The 18583-nt window shown below is 37.9% G+C and overlaps 2 protein-coding genes across 2 annotated transcripts; one reads left to right on the forward strand and one right to left on the reverse strand.

Moving 5' to 3' along the window:
• The first annotated feature begins 3339 nt into the window (after positions 1-3339).
• Positions 3340-5975, forward strand: LOC110043746 (neuropeptide FF receptor 1-like). The gene is made up of 2 exons (XM_020749244.2): positions 3340-4153; positions 5231-5975. The coding sequence occupies exons 1-2, from the start codon at positions 3439-3441 to the stop codon at positions 5551-5553; spliced, it is 1038 nt and encodes a 345-aa protein (XP_020604903.1). The 5' UTR covers positions 3340-3438; the 3' UTR covers positions 5554-5975.
• Positions 5976-10304: 4329 nt separating this feature from the next.
• LOC110043586 (gamma-aminobutyric acid receptor subunit rho-2-like) lies at positions 10305-16901 on the reverse strand. Its single transcript, XM_089297394.1, has 8 exons — positions 16822-16901; positions 16303-16424; positions 15966-16033; positions 14915-15135; positions 14263-14345; positions 13647-13784; positions 11868-12250; positions 10305-11338 (listed from the first exon to the last, which is right to left on the reverse strand). The coding sequence occupies exons 1-8, from the start codon at positions 16890-16892 to the stop codon at positions 10955-10957; spliced, it is 1470 nt and encodes a 489-aa protein (XP_089153520.1). The 5' UTR covers positions 16893-16901; the 3' UTR covers positions 10305-10954.
• Between the last annotated feature and the right edge of the window lie 1682 nt (positions 16902-18583).

Consider the following 18583-nt stretch of genomic DNA (forward strand, 5'->3'; position numbering starts at 1 on the left):
CGTTGTTATGGGCAAACTATCCAGAGACAAACGTTACAGACTTAGAAGACATCGGTTGTCAGCCCTTGGAACACTCAGACTATGAAGCGACGGCCAAGTAGGTTAACGAGTTAGCGGTTCTTCATGAACGAAGCTTTCCAGAAACAAGTGAAGTAATAAAAAACCTGGCTGACCGACGGAATGTTGAAATACTCATCCGTTCAGGAATAATGTCGATTCGTAACCACAGACCCCTTGATAAGGAAAGAGACTAACCCTGAAATAACAGCACAGTCAGCTGTAAAACTTTGACAACCTAAGGTACCAGGACTTGACATTAAAACTAGGAGAGGGTGAACGAGATATCAGCATTATCTAGCTTATGCGAACCTACTGGTCAATACAGATTGATTACATATTGGTTCCTGAGTCACATTCACAGTTTTGTCTTTCTGAACGACAAGTGAAGATTTTATTTTCGTATCTAACCATAACGTAATTTATGTGATTTTTTTTTTTTTTTTTTTTTCTAGTTTAGCAATTTTGAGTCACATGAGCGATGTTTTCCTTCGTAAATCACACCGGCCGTTACATTAAGTTTATTAAGCCGGCCAGGAGCGGCCATGTTGACCGTTTAGTCACCACTTATTAGTTTGAAAGGAAGATATTTGTTGATTTATGTTGGCTTGGCTCTACATGCTCAGGCATTAGGCTATTTTTAAGATTGCTTGACTTAGGAGGGTTTTAAGCTAAGGTCGGAGGCATGCGAGGAAAAAATGCGCCAATATTTCGTAAACATAGAAAAGCCAAAAGTAAATAGTTTACTGAAAGTCATGGAAACCACCTGACCTGACAATCTGTATCATCGTACAGCCCCTCAGTTGTGGTGAGAACTACCTGAAGTTGTAAGTAAACAGCGGAAAAACTGACTTGCCTCAGTCAGTGATGGAATAGCCTAGAACAGCTATGAGCAATTTAGGATAAGTAAAAGAGGGTTTAGAACATCTAGCTGTAAATCCTGTTGCTTTGTAAATTGTTCTTTTGTCTTACGCCCCTGGTGGTGGGACAGCAGGTGCCACTATCCCGCCTTGGGTTACGTTTTGGATTAAACGCTTTTCTACGTTTACGAAGTATCGGCAAAATCTCTCCTCACAAGACCAAACTGGGACTGGCCAAACATTGATATTTCCGTGTAGCCTTAAAATAACACACAAATCACGTAACAAAACTTAACAATTTTAAATGCGCTATCTGGTTTCTTCGCATAAATACAACAAAAAATACGTTGCGGTTCTTACAGTAATTCATATTGCCGTTGAACTCATACAAGATACCACCGAGTGATCGTCTCCAGTGATGGAAATGTTATCTTGCACTTCTCCCCTATGCATCACTAACTCGTGGTTCCTGCCTGCACGAAGCACATGCCTCTTGCATTTCAGCATTCTAGAGAATTCACTTGAATACCGCACACACGATTGGATTGCAGGCGCTGTTGGAGTAGATGAACCACTGAGTTGACATAATAGCTGAAACAATAGCCGAGTGTGTCATATCAGGCTCTCCAAGGTCCATGTAGAGGAATAAAATGTGATATGGCAACCAACACACAGCAAATAAGCTAGACAACGACAATCACAAGCATGCAGACTATCCGCTTTTGACGCTGTTGATAAACTAAAAGTGGTACAACAATATCTCAGTGTAATAGATGCATATGCTAACAGACGGAGTGCGACCTGTTCTGGCGGTTCGCTTTCGTATTCTGAAGGTGCCGAGGTAGTGCAGTTGGAATGCAAAGAGACGTTATAGATTGCAGAACAGTTTAGTGTTGACATGTTGATGAGTTTCGCAAAAGAACTGCTTGCAGAATGAGCAAAGTTCGCGCATCGTGCGATCTACGCTTTATGACGTCATTGCGTTACCAAAGTGACTCGCGCGCTGTGCATTATTCCACTTGACATTTCAGAATTGGCGATAACAGATAAAGGATACACAGCAAAACTACGGGGTTAATATATAGAAGTAAAGCTTTGGGCCAGATATTATTTAAAATGCACTAAAACTGATGCACAAGTCCGTGAACTTTTAGGCCTGACGAAGTATTTTTTTCTCATTTTGTATGATTTGTTTGTTTTCGTACTGTGTTTTTAACGGTTTCCTGCAAATGCGGACCTTTTTTCCGTTCGCGTGATATCCCAGGTAGACGTTCAAAGCCGAAATCAAATCTTCACACTTTTGGTCCAAGGATTGATTTGTCGCGGCTGGTTTTGTAATGCATCTATGAAAAATTGTTCGCTTAAAGTGATAAATAAATTAGTGACCTGATAAGAATTTGAAACAACTTTTTAAGGACGCTTCTAAACTGCTTCGCCTGATTGAATTACAGTAGTTAAAAGACACAAATAATTTATTACATATTGTAATTATTCCTTTTTGTATTTATAAGATAACAATACGGAAGTAGGGTCTCTCTGCATACTGACACCTTCTCCCAAGCAAAAACGCCGAGCCTTCCCCCTGACATAAACAGATAATAAGATATCCCAGCAATCTTCTCGTTAGCCTTTAATCTTTCTAAATATATCTTGCCCATTTCCATTTCTTCATTCTCTAATTTTTCAAATTGTTGAATTTGAAGAGGAAGTGGGGGAATATATAAACAAGAAAATAAATACAGATGGAGTCATCTATCTTATTCAAAAGCAAATCAAACCGCAATTTAGCCTGAAGACAGCAAACTATTTGAGACATCAAACGCTAACTATATTTTTCAATAATATTGATGGGTTTCTTCTATTAATTTCCTTGTGCGGCAAACTATGTCAGTGAAAGTCACGTATTTTCGTGGATTGGTTAAATTGACAACCAAATCTTCATAAATAATAATAAAAAAAAACTTTAAAAGAAGGATAACGACAAACTATCGAAATGAGTAAACGGCTTTTTATAAGACCAGATGAATAAGTTGGTTCATTTAATTTTATGACCGCTTTTACAACGCTATCCTTTCGAGTTGATTGTATGTCAAAGGGGAGCGATGGTCCAGATGTCGAAATCTCGCGACATAGCCAGTTCGGCGGTTAAAAATACTGAAGGCTCTCAGCTTTATGTAAATTTTCTTATGATCTTGACCAGTGATTAAAGTATCATGTAAAGGAGATTGTCATCTTTTGAATGCCAAAAAAGGAAATAAAGATGCCCACTTTGAAAAGGCTTTGATTAAAAGGAAAACAAAGTCGGAAGAAGGTTTAACTTAGGGGAATTCTGCCTCCTACTGTCACGTTTACGGGAAACAGCTCAAGTAGAAAGACTAAATAAGATAGTTCCAATAATAAAGTTTTTCTATGCTTATCTAAACATTGGCTGAAAATCTCGCGGACTACGTAACATAATTTTTATTTTCACTCACCTCGAAGGTTTTGTTCCCAAAATATGTGAATTCGAAGGTTTTTCAACATGGACTCGATGTTTTCCATCTTAAACAATGTGACGAACAACACAAACAACTCAGCAGAAATCGCGCCAACGGCGGCGCCAAGTGAACCGGTAATGATTGAAAAACCCTTCTACAAATGGTTCCGCGTCGCAGCATACAGCTTCGTCTGCCTGAGCGGAGTGTTTGGTAACTTCATGGTTATCTTTGCCAGTCGTAAACCAGGCATGATTACAGTGAGCAACATTCTCATAGCCAACCTAGCAGTGGCAGATTTCACTGTTTCTCTCATCAACATTCCCACCGTTGCTGTTTACGGTCATCTGACGTACTGGCCATTTGGCGGTTTTCTTTGCAAGCTCATTCCATTCCTGCAAGGCTTGACGTTATCTGCTTCGGCTGGAACTCTGGTAGCCATCGCTGTAGAACGATACTGGCAAATTGTTCGGTACACGAAGCGGAAGCCTAAGGTCAGAGAAGCTTACCAAGCCGCTTTAGTCATTTGGGCGTCCTCCATTTTCATCCCTCTTCCGATGGCGGTGTTCAGTAAGATCACAATGTGGAAACAAAGAGAGGAAGAATTCGCGATCTGCGTCGAAGAATGGCCAAATCAGAAAATAAGGCAAGCTTACACAACACTGTTGTTCTTGCTGATGTACTTCTTTCCCTTGCTGCTTATCTGTGTCCTTTATGTACAGATTAGTCGCTTCTTGAAGAACCTGCCGCCAATTCGACGAGGTGTGTATAAATGTTTGTTGTTTTATATTATTCTTAAACTAAACAAATTGCGGAATCCAGCATGTGTTTGTGTTTTCAGTGACATCAAAGGCTTCCTTTGTTTAAGAAATACATGTTCAATGTAACAGTTAAGTTTATTTTCCAACCACTACTGCTAGAAAAAGAGATAAAGAACAGCACAATCGGAAAATAACAAAATGCACAAAAAAAAACAATACCAAAGAAAAAAATACCCAAAAGAGAGAATATTAAAACAAAATGGAAACGAAAACAAACCAAAAAAATACAAAAGATAATATCAAAACACAAAGAATACCAAAGAAAAAGAAATACCAAAACAAAAAGAGCACCACAACAGTCCTCGCCGACGTCCTCTTAACTAAGATCAATTAAGTCTTCTTCAATTTAATTATAGGAGTGGAAAAGCATTCTTGGATATGCAATGGAACTATTGCTAAAAGTGGAAACGTATTTCAACTTTTGTTGAAACAAGTAGAGGCCTACTAGCTGCTCATCATTCATATGAGGCAAAAATGATATACCATGCATGTATTTTTTTTTTTTTTTTGTAAAGAGCGGCGGGGATGATAGAACGACTGGGAGATAATATGTCTTTCGCTATCAATTTGATATTTGTATTTATACTGGATGATCGATCGATCTACGTTCCAAAACCTCCTCTGCTTCATGTTCACATCTTACCTGTGAAACACGTTGAAACGTCGTTTTTCTTTTCTCTTTTTCTTTTTTCTTTTTTCCTTTAGTTTAATTGTGATTCACACTACTTACAACGCGTTGAAACGTCACCGTGTATTGTCTTGGCAAAAAAAGGAAAATTAAGGAAAATAGCGATCACAAGTCTTGTTGTCCTGGCGTTGCAACGCATCTTTCTGGCACTTTTTCCAGATGTTTTCCAACATTTGAATAAATTTATCGCCAATTCTTGTTTACGTGCAGTCTTAAGACACACCCTCCTTAATGTACGTCACAGCTCCTTTGCCACAAGGACTTACCCGAACTGGTGAGCCAAAATGACAGCAAATTTGAAAGTGTTCAAAAACTTATGTCTCATTTCAGTAACCACCCGAGTTCAGGGGAAGACGGTCCGAATGCTGACTATTGTCGTGGTGTTGTTCGGCTTCTGCTGGTTACCATACCATATTGTTTACATGTACCTTGACTTCAGTCAGTCGCAATACACCCAAGCTATCACCTCATTAGTCCTGTTAGTTCAGTGGCTGATGTTTGCAAACAGCGCCTGCAATCCTGTTGTATATGCGGTCTTAAACGTCAACTTCAGGCGCAAGTTCTTTGCGATGCTTTTCAGACAGCAGACGGGACGAAGGCTAAATAATGAGCATGTGTCGATACGCGTCCAAACAGTACGAAGCGCCGTGTAGAAGTGTCACCGTCCTCCTCGAGCTACAATACGAAGGCACATCGTAACGGAAGATTTCATTTTGAATGTTATTTCTATTTATGTTAAGTAGATATTAAGAGGCTGTCTCTGTAAGAACCCACCACTGATTTTACTTCGAAAATTCGATTTTTCTCATAGGCTGGGATTTCGAAGCCCTTACCTAATCAATCACTAAAATGAGTTTTATTTCATTGAAAATTCCAGTTGAAGTTTTCTAGGATTGATTGAAGTTCGGTCCGCTCGACACAAGTTTCATGCCCGCCGAAACTGGAAAAATAGCACATATTGCCGGCGCTCTAAAAAAAATAATATTCGCTCAAAAGTCCCAATTCCTTTTTTCAACTATAGATATATCATAACAGTTTGTTTAGCCATGTTGCAATTATAATTCAATGTTGTTCCTTCAACGGCTAAAAGAAGATTTCCTACCTGTTAAATCGAGTTTTGAACCAAACGCGAAAATAGCTCTACTTTGAAGGAACGTTTTAAAAATGTGGCACCTGTTTGAAACTGCTGAACTACATGAATAGAAAGTATAAATGTCCCTTAATTTAAAACAATAATAAAATTTGTCTGCCCACTAGGTTTTCAAAACTAACGACCGCTTAAAGTTCAGGAAATTTTGAAAATATTCCAGTGAGTAACTAACACACTCGCCTTCGTAAAGTACTCAGACAAATTCCCGTAAATCTCTTACCTGGCTTCAAGATTAAAGTTTTGGTCCTTTGTAGCGATCCTTGAAACCTAGGTAGCATTTAAACTGCCAGCTTTTCCTTCCAACTGTAGGTTTGTATATAAAGTAGATTTATACGTTCCTCATCTGTGTCGAGCGTGACCGTCACATACTTCGATGTTCTTAGTATTTCTGACCATTGTTTCCCTCGAAGCCGGTTTAATCTCATGACAAACCTCTTGAAAGGTTTGTAGAAGCACTCCTTTGGACAACTCTCGGCACACATACATGTATGAACAGTAAACGGTGATACGGGAAACCAAGGAAGGATTGATAAATGCAACGGCCATTTTGTGTTTACAACAAGTGATTTAGTTCCCAATCTTCCCGTGAGTAAGAGGTTTTTCAAGAGATTAAACCGGCTTCGAGGGAAACAATGGTCAGTAATACTAAGAACATCGAAGTATGTGACGGTCACGCTCGACACAGATGAGGAACGTATAAATCTACTTTATATACAAACCTACAGTTGGAAGGAAAAGCTGGCAGTTTAAATGCTACCTAGGTTTCAAGGATCGCTACAAAGGACCAAAACTTTAATCTTGAAGCCAGGTAAGAGATTTACGGGAATTTGTCTGAGTACTTTACGAAGGCGAGTGTGTTAGTTACTCACTGGAATATTTTCAAAATTTCCTGAACTTTAAGCGGTCGTTAGTTTTGAAAACCTAGTGGGCAGACAAATTTTATTATTGTTTTAAATTAAGGGACATTTATACTTTCTATTCATGTAGTTCAGCAGTTTCAAACAGGTGCCACATTTTTAAAACGTGCCTTCAAAGTAGAGCTATTTTCGCGTTTGGTTCAAAACTCGATTTAACAGGTAGGAAATCTTCTTTTAGCCGTTGAAGGAACAACATTGAATTATAATTGCAACATGGCTAAACAAACTGTTATGATATATCTATAGTTGAAAAAAAGAATTGGGACTTTTGAGCGAATATTATTTTTTTTAGAGCGCCGGCAATATGTGCTATTTTTCCAGTTTCGGCGGGCATGAAACTTGTGTCGAGCGGACCGAACTTCAATCAATCCTAGAAAACTTCTATTGGAATTTTTGATGAAATAAAACTCATTTTAGTGATTGATTAGGTAAGGGCTTTGAAATCCCAGCTTGTGAGAAAAATCGAATTTTCGAAGTAAAATCAGTGGTGGGTTCTTACAGAGACAGCCTCTTAATGTTTTAGTCTAAGGCGTGAATTAAGACAAAAAGCTGAAAAGGTTGTAAGTTCTGAATGACAAAAAAGTCAGCGCAGACGTATCTTATAAATATGTTTAGGTTGAATTTAGAAATAGCCAAACATTGACGCTACATTGTGAATAACAATCGTTTGATATAATTATAATCCTTACGGATATCGATTCTCATGTACTAACGCTCAATTTGATTAACAATCTTGCCACACGGCTCTGCCCTTGGTAATCTTTTGCAATTGCGCTTGATACTAGCTTTATCACTATTTGGCGAGACATTTAAGGTTCGCTTTTTTTTAGTAAATGTTGTGGTTTTTTCCATTCAAATTCTAACGGTTCGATTTAGAGTAGTAGTATGACGATTTTATGGCCTATTGCTGGTTTTCAGTGTCACGCAATTCAAAATAAATCAAAATAAAAATCAAACCGCTCAATAGATGAAGTCCAGAATCTGGGAAATGAAAGAAAGTAAATATGCAAAGAATCTCGCCAAAATTCTGGTCGCAGCAATTTTTCTTATGCGAGATATGCGGAGAAATTTTTTACCCAAATTTATAGAGATTTGTATGGAGACGCCATGCTGGTGCCCATCCGTATGGGCACCAACATGGCGGCCGGAAACCAACAGAAACATCTGTCACTGAGTTTTGCTACAAAAGCGTGAATTTATCCCTCGAGAAACTCTAAAACATTAAAATAATACTTTTTCTAAGACATGAAGTGTTCAGATAGCCAAGTTCCCCGAAATAAGTCACTTTTTAAACCATCATGACAGCTCTCTAGGCCGTCATGTAAATACCGCGCACGCAAAAGCTTAGAAATTCAAGCGTAGTGTATCACAAAACCAAAAACCCATTCGGAGCGAAAATTTGTATGAACATTAGTTTTCAGCTGCTCTTATACATCATTAAAGTAAAACCTCAGGAAGATCAATAGTTTTGTAGTTCGAATTTTGGTGACGTCATGTGAAAACCAGCTATTTGCACAGTCATCATTTCCATAAAATGAAGCCGATTATATTATAGAAAAGAAGCCACCCATTTCTGATTATTACGATAAATTATTACTATTGATAGCTATCGATCTTCGGTTCCTGGATTGACTTCGCCTGTCGATCAAGGAAAGAAAAGTATGGAAAAGTTCACAAAGCAGAAAGTATATCTTTACTCTGGACAGATTTCTGCGTAAACTAAAGAAAAGATTAACAGTGGATCTATTTTTCTCCCAGCTCTTTGCTTCCGACACTTCAGTAAACATACAAATTTATCTTTAAACCACAGTGGCGGTCACGTGACGTTTGAATTCTTTAGCAGGTCAAACTATGAGACTCGAAAATGGAGGCTTTAGTTCATTTTATGGCCACACTTTGTAAAACTAATCGCATTTTGAAATATAACATTTTCCCACTTTCCAATATAATTACTGACCAACTGTGTGATAACAATCCTCTCACTTTGAATGTGCCGCAATGCCGTTCTTTGAAATAAAAAAAAAGAACAAAAGTTGCCGCACTTTGTCAGTCACCGATACAAAGAGTGATGTCGGTTATTACAAAGTTTAAGAGTTTGTCAGTATTACAAAGTGAGACACCTATTTCATTACACATTATGTAGTGGCGGATCCAGACCTTGAGCTAAGAGGGGGGCCCGATTTTGTTTTACTTGCGCTGCCGGCTTTTCTTCCTTCTGTCATTTCTTCTTCTTTCACCCAAAATAAGGGGGGCTCCTCCCCTAGATCCGCCACTGTTATGTCAGGTTTGTCAAAGTGCGACTGTCATTGCAAGCTGCAGCGGAAAAGGAGTGTTATCACACAGTGCAGCAGCTACATCAATACAAAATGCGACAACCGTTATTACAAGTTGTGGGAGGTTTAATTCTAAGTACTTCAATCATAACAAAGTACAGCGGTAGCAGGAGTTGGTACAAGAATGGAATGACTATAGTGATTCTTAGTATTCTTCAGTACCAAACACTTGAAACAGAAACCACTGGTCGGTGTGTAAGAGTGCCTAGTACCTAAGGCTATACAATGTCAAAAAGGGAAGAAGAAAATAAAACACTAATAGGGGAAATAGGAATTAACGCGAAGTAGTTGCATGAATAATTCCCCTACAGCTGTATTTCACGGGATAAGTAAGATCGCTTTTATTTGTCTCGTTACTCACAAAATGCCACAAATTAAAAAGCCAACAGAAGACAAGCGTTATTACAAAGTGCTGCTGAACAAAGTGTGTGGGGTATTACAAAGTGCGACGAGATTATTACAAAATACTATAGGTAGAGTATAGGCGCAAGGGGTCACTGGCTAGTGCCGTACTTCACTTTTCTTGAAAAAGGCAAGCACCAAAACATTAATTCTTCTAATAATCTTTATCCCCTCTTGAGCGGTTGATAGACAGATAAAAACAGCAATCGGCGCCGTACCCGTAAAAAATAATTTGTGTTTTCATCGAGTTTCGCAGTTCTCCTTTTATCAGTTAGTAGGTAAAAGAAGCTTGTAAACACAGCCAGGGATATGTGAGAGAGTTGCTGCAGTTCTTAAATCATCTGCCAGTGCTATTTTCCAGGTGGTCGTCCTTTCATTTATCTACTGGTTGTTTACTGGTAGCTAGGTGTCAAAAGCAGGAGGGGGGAGGGGGAGGGTGTCTTCTTGTGACGTCTTCACTTAGCTAGGTTTAAGTTTTGACTTTGTCTCTGGGCGCTTTTCGCAATTGTTGGACATTGCTTGAGGTTTTGTGTCGAGAGGACACCCTGTGGAAGGGCACATACCAATTTCCTAGTCGTCGGGGGGGGGGGGTGGTAAAGGGAATAACGACCCCCTGGACTGTATTGTGTAAGCTGGGACTTGTTTTTGTGAGTCGAGTAATACATATTTTACACCTTAGTGATCTCATGTAAGGATTTTCTTGTACATTAAATTTCCAAGAGGCATCCATGTTATAATTATTTTATTTGGCTGACTTACACGTGCTATGTTTTGAATGTTAGAAATGTATGCAAAAAACCTCTTATGTTTTATGATTACCAATGAAGCTGTTTATTGTGCCCTTTGGCAAACAACAACTTAATTTGCGAGAAGGCATTGAAGCGATATCTATGACAATGTAAATATTTTCAGTTTATACTCTCAGCTTTGCTTTGCTTTCAAAGTGTGCTATAATATGTCATAATTAAATAGCAGCGCATTTAATACAACAGCGTTGTCTTCTTTTACTTTCTCTTTGGGGTTGCGTATGCCTGAATTCGTTCTTTGTGATATGAGTTGATTTAGGTACTTTGTAAAACTTACAGGTTTGTTAGTTTGTGTGTTCTCCTTTGTTCGTATCTATCAAATGAACTGGAAAATTCACTGATATGGAAATATTCCAAACACGATGTAATGTTAATAGCTTCATTGCAAAAGAGAGGAAAGTCACAATTGAAAATAGACTAGTAATATTTTAATGTTATTAGCATTATTATAAATAAATTTCTCCTTCAGAAAGATTCTGTACAGCCTGACTACCAAATGTAAATCCTACGAAATATATCGTCAAAAACAGCGAATAGCAAAAGGGGAAAAGAAACCTTGAGTATCTGTCAATTTTGTTTCCGTCTACAGTGTAATGAAAAGTTTTCTTTATTTTCTCCATAACTGACTTTCGATCGCCATATTTATATTTCCTTAAGATGGGCTTTGAGTGATTGCAAGTCTTGATGGGTCTCTTTGGTCCATTGTGTTTGTAGATTTTACCGTTTTTATTACCCTTCAAAGTACCCAGAGCGTTATCCAGGGAATCGGTAAAAATGTATGATTTGCCTCCCATGCAAATTCGTATCTCCATTCTATGACAGTTGTCGACCTGAAGTACGAAAGTAAAAGAAAGAAGGAGAAAAAAAAAACATTAACACAATGTTACATTTTCAGTAGTAAGCGTAACTGTCTAAGTAAAATGCCTGTAAGCCAATAAAACAACTTCTTGTTTCCTTCATGGCGCCAGAGTCAAGTTCTATTTTAGTTCTATTTTATTAGTATAATGAGTTGTTCTGAGATAATGTACGGGATCCTAAAAGTAATAGACCATATTCTTATTCTCGTTATTGGACTGGAACTAACTTGCAATGGAGGCTCATGCGGGGGAATATCATTAAAATGAGATGAATATCATTTGCAAATGAAAAGATTCCCCGCATTAGCCTCAGTTGCAAGCCAGTTCCAGTCCAATACCAGGAACACGACTATGGTCTATTGTGCGCACGATTGCATCAACACCCGGGCGTACAAGTTAGCTGGTTTGGGATAAAAGAAAACCTATAAAACGTTTGCAAATGATACCGCCTCAACATATCCGTTATTTTCGATCTGATTACATCCCAAGCCAGTATTCTTACCCAGTCTTCTTTGGCCAAAGCAGTATGGGCTCTGTCTCCAGGAACAAAACTCCCGACATACTTCATCCTTCTAGAATACCTTAGGACAAACACGTACTCTACCAGAGTAAAGAATATGAATCCAAAAGACATCAGTAAAAAGTAGTCGATAGCCTTGAGGTAGGACACGCGTGGAAGGTTGGAGTTCACGGAACCCAACATGTAACTGATAGTCAGTACTGTGGTGATGCTGAGGCCGACACGTGCTGGAATCGCCTCTGGATCAATCCAGAAGCTGACCCAAGAGAGAGCCACGATACATACGCAGGGTATGTACATCTGGAAGATGTAGTACATTGTACGACGTTGGAAGTGTATGGTGACTGTTAGACCGGAAAATGATTCTAAAGATACAAGAAACCTTAAGCTAGTTAAGTGAATCGAGTCTACCTATACCATGTGCGCTAAATCACACTGTTTTACGCTCTTAGGGAGTGTTTCTCCAACAATGGGTGTCAAGTTATAAGTATGTTCAAACTGTTCTGGATCGACGTTTTACAGCAAAAAATTAAAGTAGACATAGTGACACAAATAATTTTGTGATTGTCTTAAACTTTACTAAATTCCACACATGGAAACTTATTTTTATATGGATCACGCAAGAAAGGCTTGCGTTACACCTGGTCCAAATTTGGTAACTGAGTCACAAAAGTATTCAAAACTACGTGATTTCTGAGAAAAATGAGTCACATTTGGAGAGCTGTTTTGCGAAGAAACTTTTTATGTGTCGGTGGATTTTTTTGTCAACTTATTTGGTCACTGAAATACAATATGATGTTATAACTCTGAAGTCTTAAAAGTGTTCTTGCCACTAGATCGGTCTTGCGCCTGTTTTGAAGATGACTGCCTTTTATCGCGCTTCGTACAAGCCACACTTGCACAAAATACTGCTGTGTCAAAGCGTTGTCAGCCAAGAACATCAGGCACTGCTATTTGTGCTTTTAGGAAAGTTTACAGACCTGTTTCTTGGCACATCTACCGAAGGCTTGCATTTTCTCGGACGTTCTTGCATAAACAGCTTGAAATAACTTCGTTTAGTTTGCTTTGTGGTCCTTCAGCAATTGCATCACAACGTGAATCTTTAATTCTCTAAACCGCTGATGTATCACAGGATTATAGTGCTGTTTAAATGGATTATCGCTCCTTCCTCATGCCATCTCGTCGTATTCACGAAAAGATCCACAAACACGCATCGATGTTCTTCGCATAACAACACTGGTCTAACACTACTATGTCGATGTAAACCATAACAATTTTTATCTTCGAAATCGCGCAATTTTCCGTACTTTTGTGATTCATTCCGCAAAATTAGACACGTTTTAACGCAAGCTTTCCTTGCGTGATCTATATGAAAATAGTTTTCCATGTGTGGAATTTAATAAGGTTGGAGACAATCAAAAAATTATCTGCATCGCTTTGCTTGTTTTAATATTTTTTAGCAAAACGTCGATCCAGAACAGTTTTGTCCAGCGTACTAAGCATTAGCACAAAGAATGGTAAGTAGAATAAAGACGAACGCTTGTTTTTCATTGCTCCAACACTAACCTTAAGTTGATAGTGGCCAAATTACTCATTTTTACGTGCGTGTTTTGGACGTGAACAAAGCACTTCATATGCGCTGTTGCACTTCTTGACATACAATTACTAGTTTCATTGATGTTCTTTTCTTTAAAAGAATAGAAACGCTAACGAAACTGGCAATGTATGAGTAAGATCAAGTGTTGTTTATAATATTTTCACCTGAGTGGTACAATGGATGCTTGAGTTTCCTGGTCGCATTGAAGACAGTGAACTGAGCCATTTCCTTGTCGTATATGTAAATTTCTGTGCCGACGTTTTTCTTCCAAGTATATTGTAGATCGTCTTTGTCGTAGGAGACTAGGGAGAGTTTGTGCTCAGTAAGAGAAGACAGAACGAGGCAAGATATGACGATTCAATAATGAATGTAATTTCCCTTTCTACGTACGTTGTAGTAATTTTACCTTAGATTCAAAAAATATATATATATACCAAAAATCAAATAAGGGAAATAGGACGAACTTATATCTTCATCTACAACCTAAAATTCAAAATATGTCATCTCAGATACTTCAGAGAGACTGATCGAGAACCAGATTTCGCACCAGTGATGTCTAAAATGGTTTTGCTCACAGCTGACTGATGGCTGCCAATTGCAGTTTACTCGTGTACAGCCAGGTTAATACCGTCGAAATATCTCATATATCGATCCCAGTCTGCCACAAAAGCCACTTCTCAGCCTCCTGGAAGTTTTAGAGTGGCGACATATTTTAAAATCATGATGCAAAAATCCCCTTCAGTTTATTTTGTAGTTTGTAAGCTCGAACTCAGTACTCACAACTTTCCAAAGCTAAGTGACAAATCTGATCATCCATTGGATAGTTCCGTAAGTTCATTTTACAAGAGGCTGTAGATTTCATCCTGGGGTAATACAATAACACTTTTAACAATAAATATTGCCATGGGAAAACAGATGTTTCGTTCAAATACTTTCAAACTTGAAAAACGAATTTGCCTTTTTTTCTTAAACCCTTTTCAGAGTACTCATTAATAAGATGTACGGTGTTGAGTTATGTACGGAAAAAACTTATAGCATGGTTCTGAGGTGGTGTGTCCAGTTTGGTGTTATAACTGGATTCGTTTCCCTTACGGCAATTCTCATTATTATATTAAGAGGGCCAACTGCTTGATGCAAAACCTTGTGACTGGAAAGCGTTTTTTGAATGATGTTAGCGTGTAAATTGCTAACGATGTTACCATATATTATGTTAAAAAATTAAATAAAACTACTATGTGTAGTGTTCCTTTACTGACTGGTCACGACAGCAGAGGTAATGATAGCGGAAAATATACGCGAAGCAGATCCTGAATACAACTGACTGAGAGGGAGAGAATGTTTCAGTAGATATAGTGCAACTGCAAACGCAATATGGAAAAAATAATAGAATAAAATGAAACAAAACAAAAGCAACAGAATTCACGGATCTTACCGCGCACTTAGCATCATGTGTCCACCATTTAAATTTACCCAAACTTTCTTGTTTGGAAGAATCGTCTCATGGACACTTGTCTGAACTGAATTAACAAAAAATGTATCAGGAAGCCAGAATTTATCTGCATAGTCCCCTCCAAGAGTAAGAGTTTTGTTAAGACCCAAGGCAAGCCTTGGATCCTGCCAAAACAAACCAAGATACAGATCCAAACTGAACTCCTAAAATACAAGAAAACAAAAAAGTACCCGTTTAATTTCAGTCTTTGTTCAATTATCTCTCTGTTTGTTGTTTTGTTTGTTTGTTTGTTTGTTTTCAATGACATGACTTGCTTTTAATTGTTGATAGCTTACATTTTCAATATATACGACTGACTGAAATTTTAAGAAACATGACATGAAAAGCTCCTATTGTACTTCGTAATTGTATTCTCCCGTTGTCTTTCAACCGAGCTCGAACTTATAGCGGCTCAAAATGTGAGGTTTGCAATATATATAGATTTTGAAAAATCGTTTCCGCGTAGTGACGATCAGGGGCCGGAGCAAGAGCTACAAAGCCGCTAGAGAAATGGGAAGTAAAGAAGAGAGCCCACTACTTATTCTTTTTGCCAACTACTTCACCTGAGAAATTTGAAAACGTAGCTTTATTTCTACGGTTAGGACTACCGTCCACACTAATTCGACACGAAAACAGAGCTTTTCGAAAACGCTCTTCAAACCGGAGGAATTTGAAAACGCCGGCTTTCCGTTTTGGGGTAAACAGAAAAAAAAAATTGAAAACAAAGCTTTTCGAAAGCGATGGCATGATGATCATCATGTGATTTCTCTGACCGAGTTTTCCTTAACCACAAATTCAGAATGACTGGTGATTGTTGCGTTTGATAAATTCCTCCGGCGTGGTGTGGACGGAAAACGTTTGATAAGTTTTCAGAGTGAAACCCCCGTTTTCAAATTCCTCCGGCGGCTTTAGTTGTACATGTCCTCGTGGAGTATAATATGTTAAGCTACGGATGTTTAGCTTGTTACCTAAATGTTTATATCAACCAACTCACCATATCTGCCTCTTGTATTTCACCAAATGACAAGATAAGAATGTCCACTTTGACATCAACAGCTCGCACTAAGAGGAAGGCACAAAAACAGTGAAGCTATGTTTAAGTGTACAGTCCTCAAACTTAAACTTCAATCGCTAGCCGTGTTCGTGGCCATCCTCTCTAGTTTAGAAAACCGTTTTAAATAAAAAACGAATAGAAAGCCGCGAAATTAGGAAAAAAATGGTAAGGAGCGTAATGGTGTTCTCACAGAGGGGCTAGCGCTAATAGTGTATTACGATCTAAAAATTGCTAACATTAACTTTATATGTACTTGCTGACATACACTCCCTCTTACCTCCATAGAATGGCCTAATGTTCCTGTCGTAGTTTGTCATTATTGTGTTCAATAGTTTAGACATGTTCCTTCCTGGCTGTATAAGTGAACTATTCCGTACCAGAGCAGGCTTGTAACTCTTGCTAAGAAAAGAGAGAAGGTATTTCTTAATTTTTTTGTTGTTATTAGGGCTTAAAGTAAACCGTGAATGGGCTGAGTTCGTTTAAAAAAACAGGATAAACAATGCCGAGACTAGCTCCAACCAAGTCCAACAATGGCATTTTGCTCTCTGTTACGTTTATGGGCTAAAACATCTTCAATACACTATCTCAGTCCGTCCTGTTTTGATAACAGTGCCTTGGTTAAACGAGCTTAAACAAATTGAAAGTAGCAGAGCACCGAGTCAAATTCGATTTATGCGATAATGTATAATTCACGAATCACATTTTTCCCAAATCGAACTTGCGTTAAGTTCAGTTTGTGTCTACTTACGACTTTAGTTGCATTTCAATGAACATTTGGTACTTTTAACATACTCACAATAGGTTTGAAGCAAAACATTCAGCGAAGAGAAAAGTAAGAGCGACCAACTTTGAATTTCCCTGTGTCATTATGTCACCCTAACCTAGAGAAAAACGTTGTTAGATATTAACTTCCTCTATAGATATATATCTTCAACTTAAAATAAAGATTGTAATATTTTCTTTCAACTTGATTTACTTAATCCTAGCCTTGCTAACGTTATTTTACGGTTAACAACTAATAAAACTACAGAGTTGGATTGTGAATAATAATTTACATTTGTTGTTATGCCACTTATTACAAATAAGTTGAGGCTGCTAAAAGTGTACAATTTAATTTCCTTGCTTGTTGTTGAGTTCAGTACCACAGAAAATCAAAACACTGCAATACTTGGAGATATCCGTGCTAACGTACAAAAAAAGATAAACACAAAAGCATAATAAACCGCATATTAATAGAATATACAAAAAGTGTTATTATTACTTCTGCAATCCCTTTTTGGTTTTAGATATTTTGATGTATCTTTTACCCAAGGCCAGCTAATTTTATTTGCTGCAGTGGCGAATCAACCCGGGTATTAAAGCCTTAACTGGTATGATAATTTAAAATTGTCGGGGTGGTTATTTTAAGGTAAGATAATACATTCTCAAAAATGTGCCTTTGTGGGAGCAGGTGTCAAGTATCTGTCAAGTACATTATGTACAGATTAGCTTAGCTGGAAAAATACCTACTGAATTTTGACTGAATTTGGATAAATACGTGATGGTGACTTTCATTGGTACGTTTCGGCGGTATGACAGGCTCTTTTGGTCTCGCCATGAGTATTTTACCTCCACTACCTAACGTCTAGCCAAAATACGAACCATGCCCAGCCAAACTTGCCTGAGATGCCCTCGAAGTGTACCAAAAAGGTACGATTGGTATTAAAGATATTTATCATTGATACATCAGTCAAGGCAAAGGTCGATCACGCTTCCATACACTGATCATTTTCATGTGAGGTGTAATCTGGTCGAGTAAAAACTGTTATTAACAACTAATACAACAGCATATTATTTGTATTTCTAAACCATCGAGACCCTTACCTTGACCTAGCCTTTAAACAAAACAAATATTGAAGCATAAAAATTTCATTGTACCTTGAAATATAACACGACGGTTAACTTTCTTCATTTCTGATTGTTTGTGCGGCATTCCTGTATATCTCGATATAAATGTATTTTTGAAACTTTGATTAATCTTTCGCTGCACTAAAAAACTAGCTGCTGCAGTTTTGAACGTAGGAGGTAATGTCAAAAACGTTCTAAACAAATAAAACTACTTTATGTTATAACATATTATGGCCTTGCCTCCTGCTGTTGGAGTTAAGTTGTATTCGAGCGTGTTTCCATTCGGAATGTATTTTCTCAACAAGAAATCCGCTATTCATCTTTAATTTAGTTATTTAACACAACGTTTCGGGTTTTTCCTTTTTTTTTTCACAAGCAAAATGTCTTGATTAACTTTCTTTTCGGTTAAGTTTAAGGGAATCCTAGTTGATCAACAACAATAGGTATCAAGGATGGCGCTTGGACACGAAATCGCTTCTTGGCTTTCTAACTGATAATTACCTTGGATCCTTTTTTCTTTGAGATTGTTAAAAAGTAAGAGAGATGTGTGCATAAATCAAATATCATTAAAACGAAACTTGTGGCGCGTATTTCGCAGCTATGACAAGTGCAAGTTGTTCTCAAAATAAAACAGAGTTACAGTACAATTCATCTTGCTCTATGTTATACTT

The sequence above is a fragment of the Orbicella faveolata genome, unplaced genomic scaffold, assembly GCF_042242905.1.
Source record: "Orbicella faveolata isolate gen_17 unplaced genomic scaffold, um_ofav_v1 contig_1, whole genome shotgun sequence".
Classification (NCBI taxonomy): Eukaryota; Metazoa; Cnidaria; class Anthozoa; order Scleractinia; family Merulinidae; genus Orbicella; species Orbicella faveolata.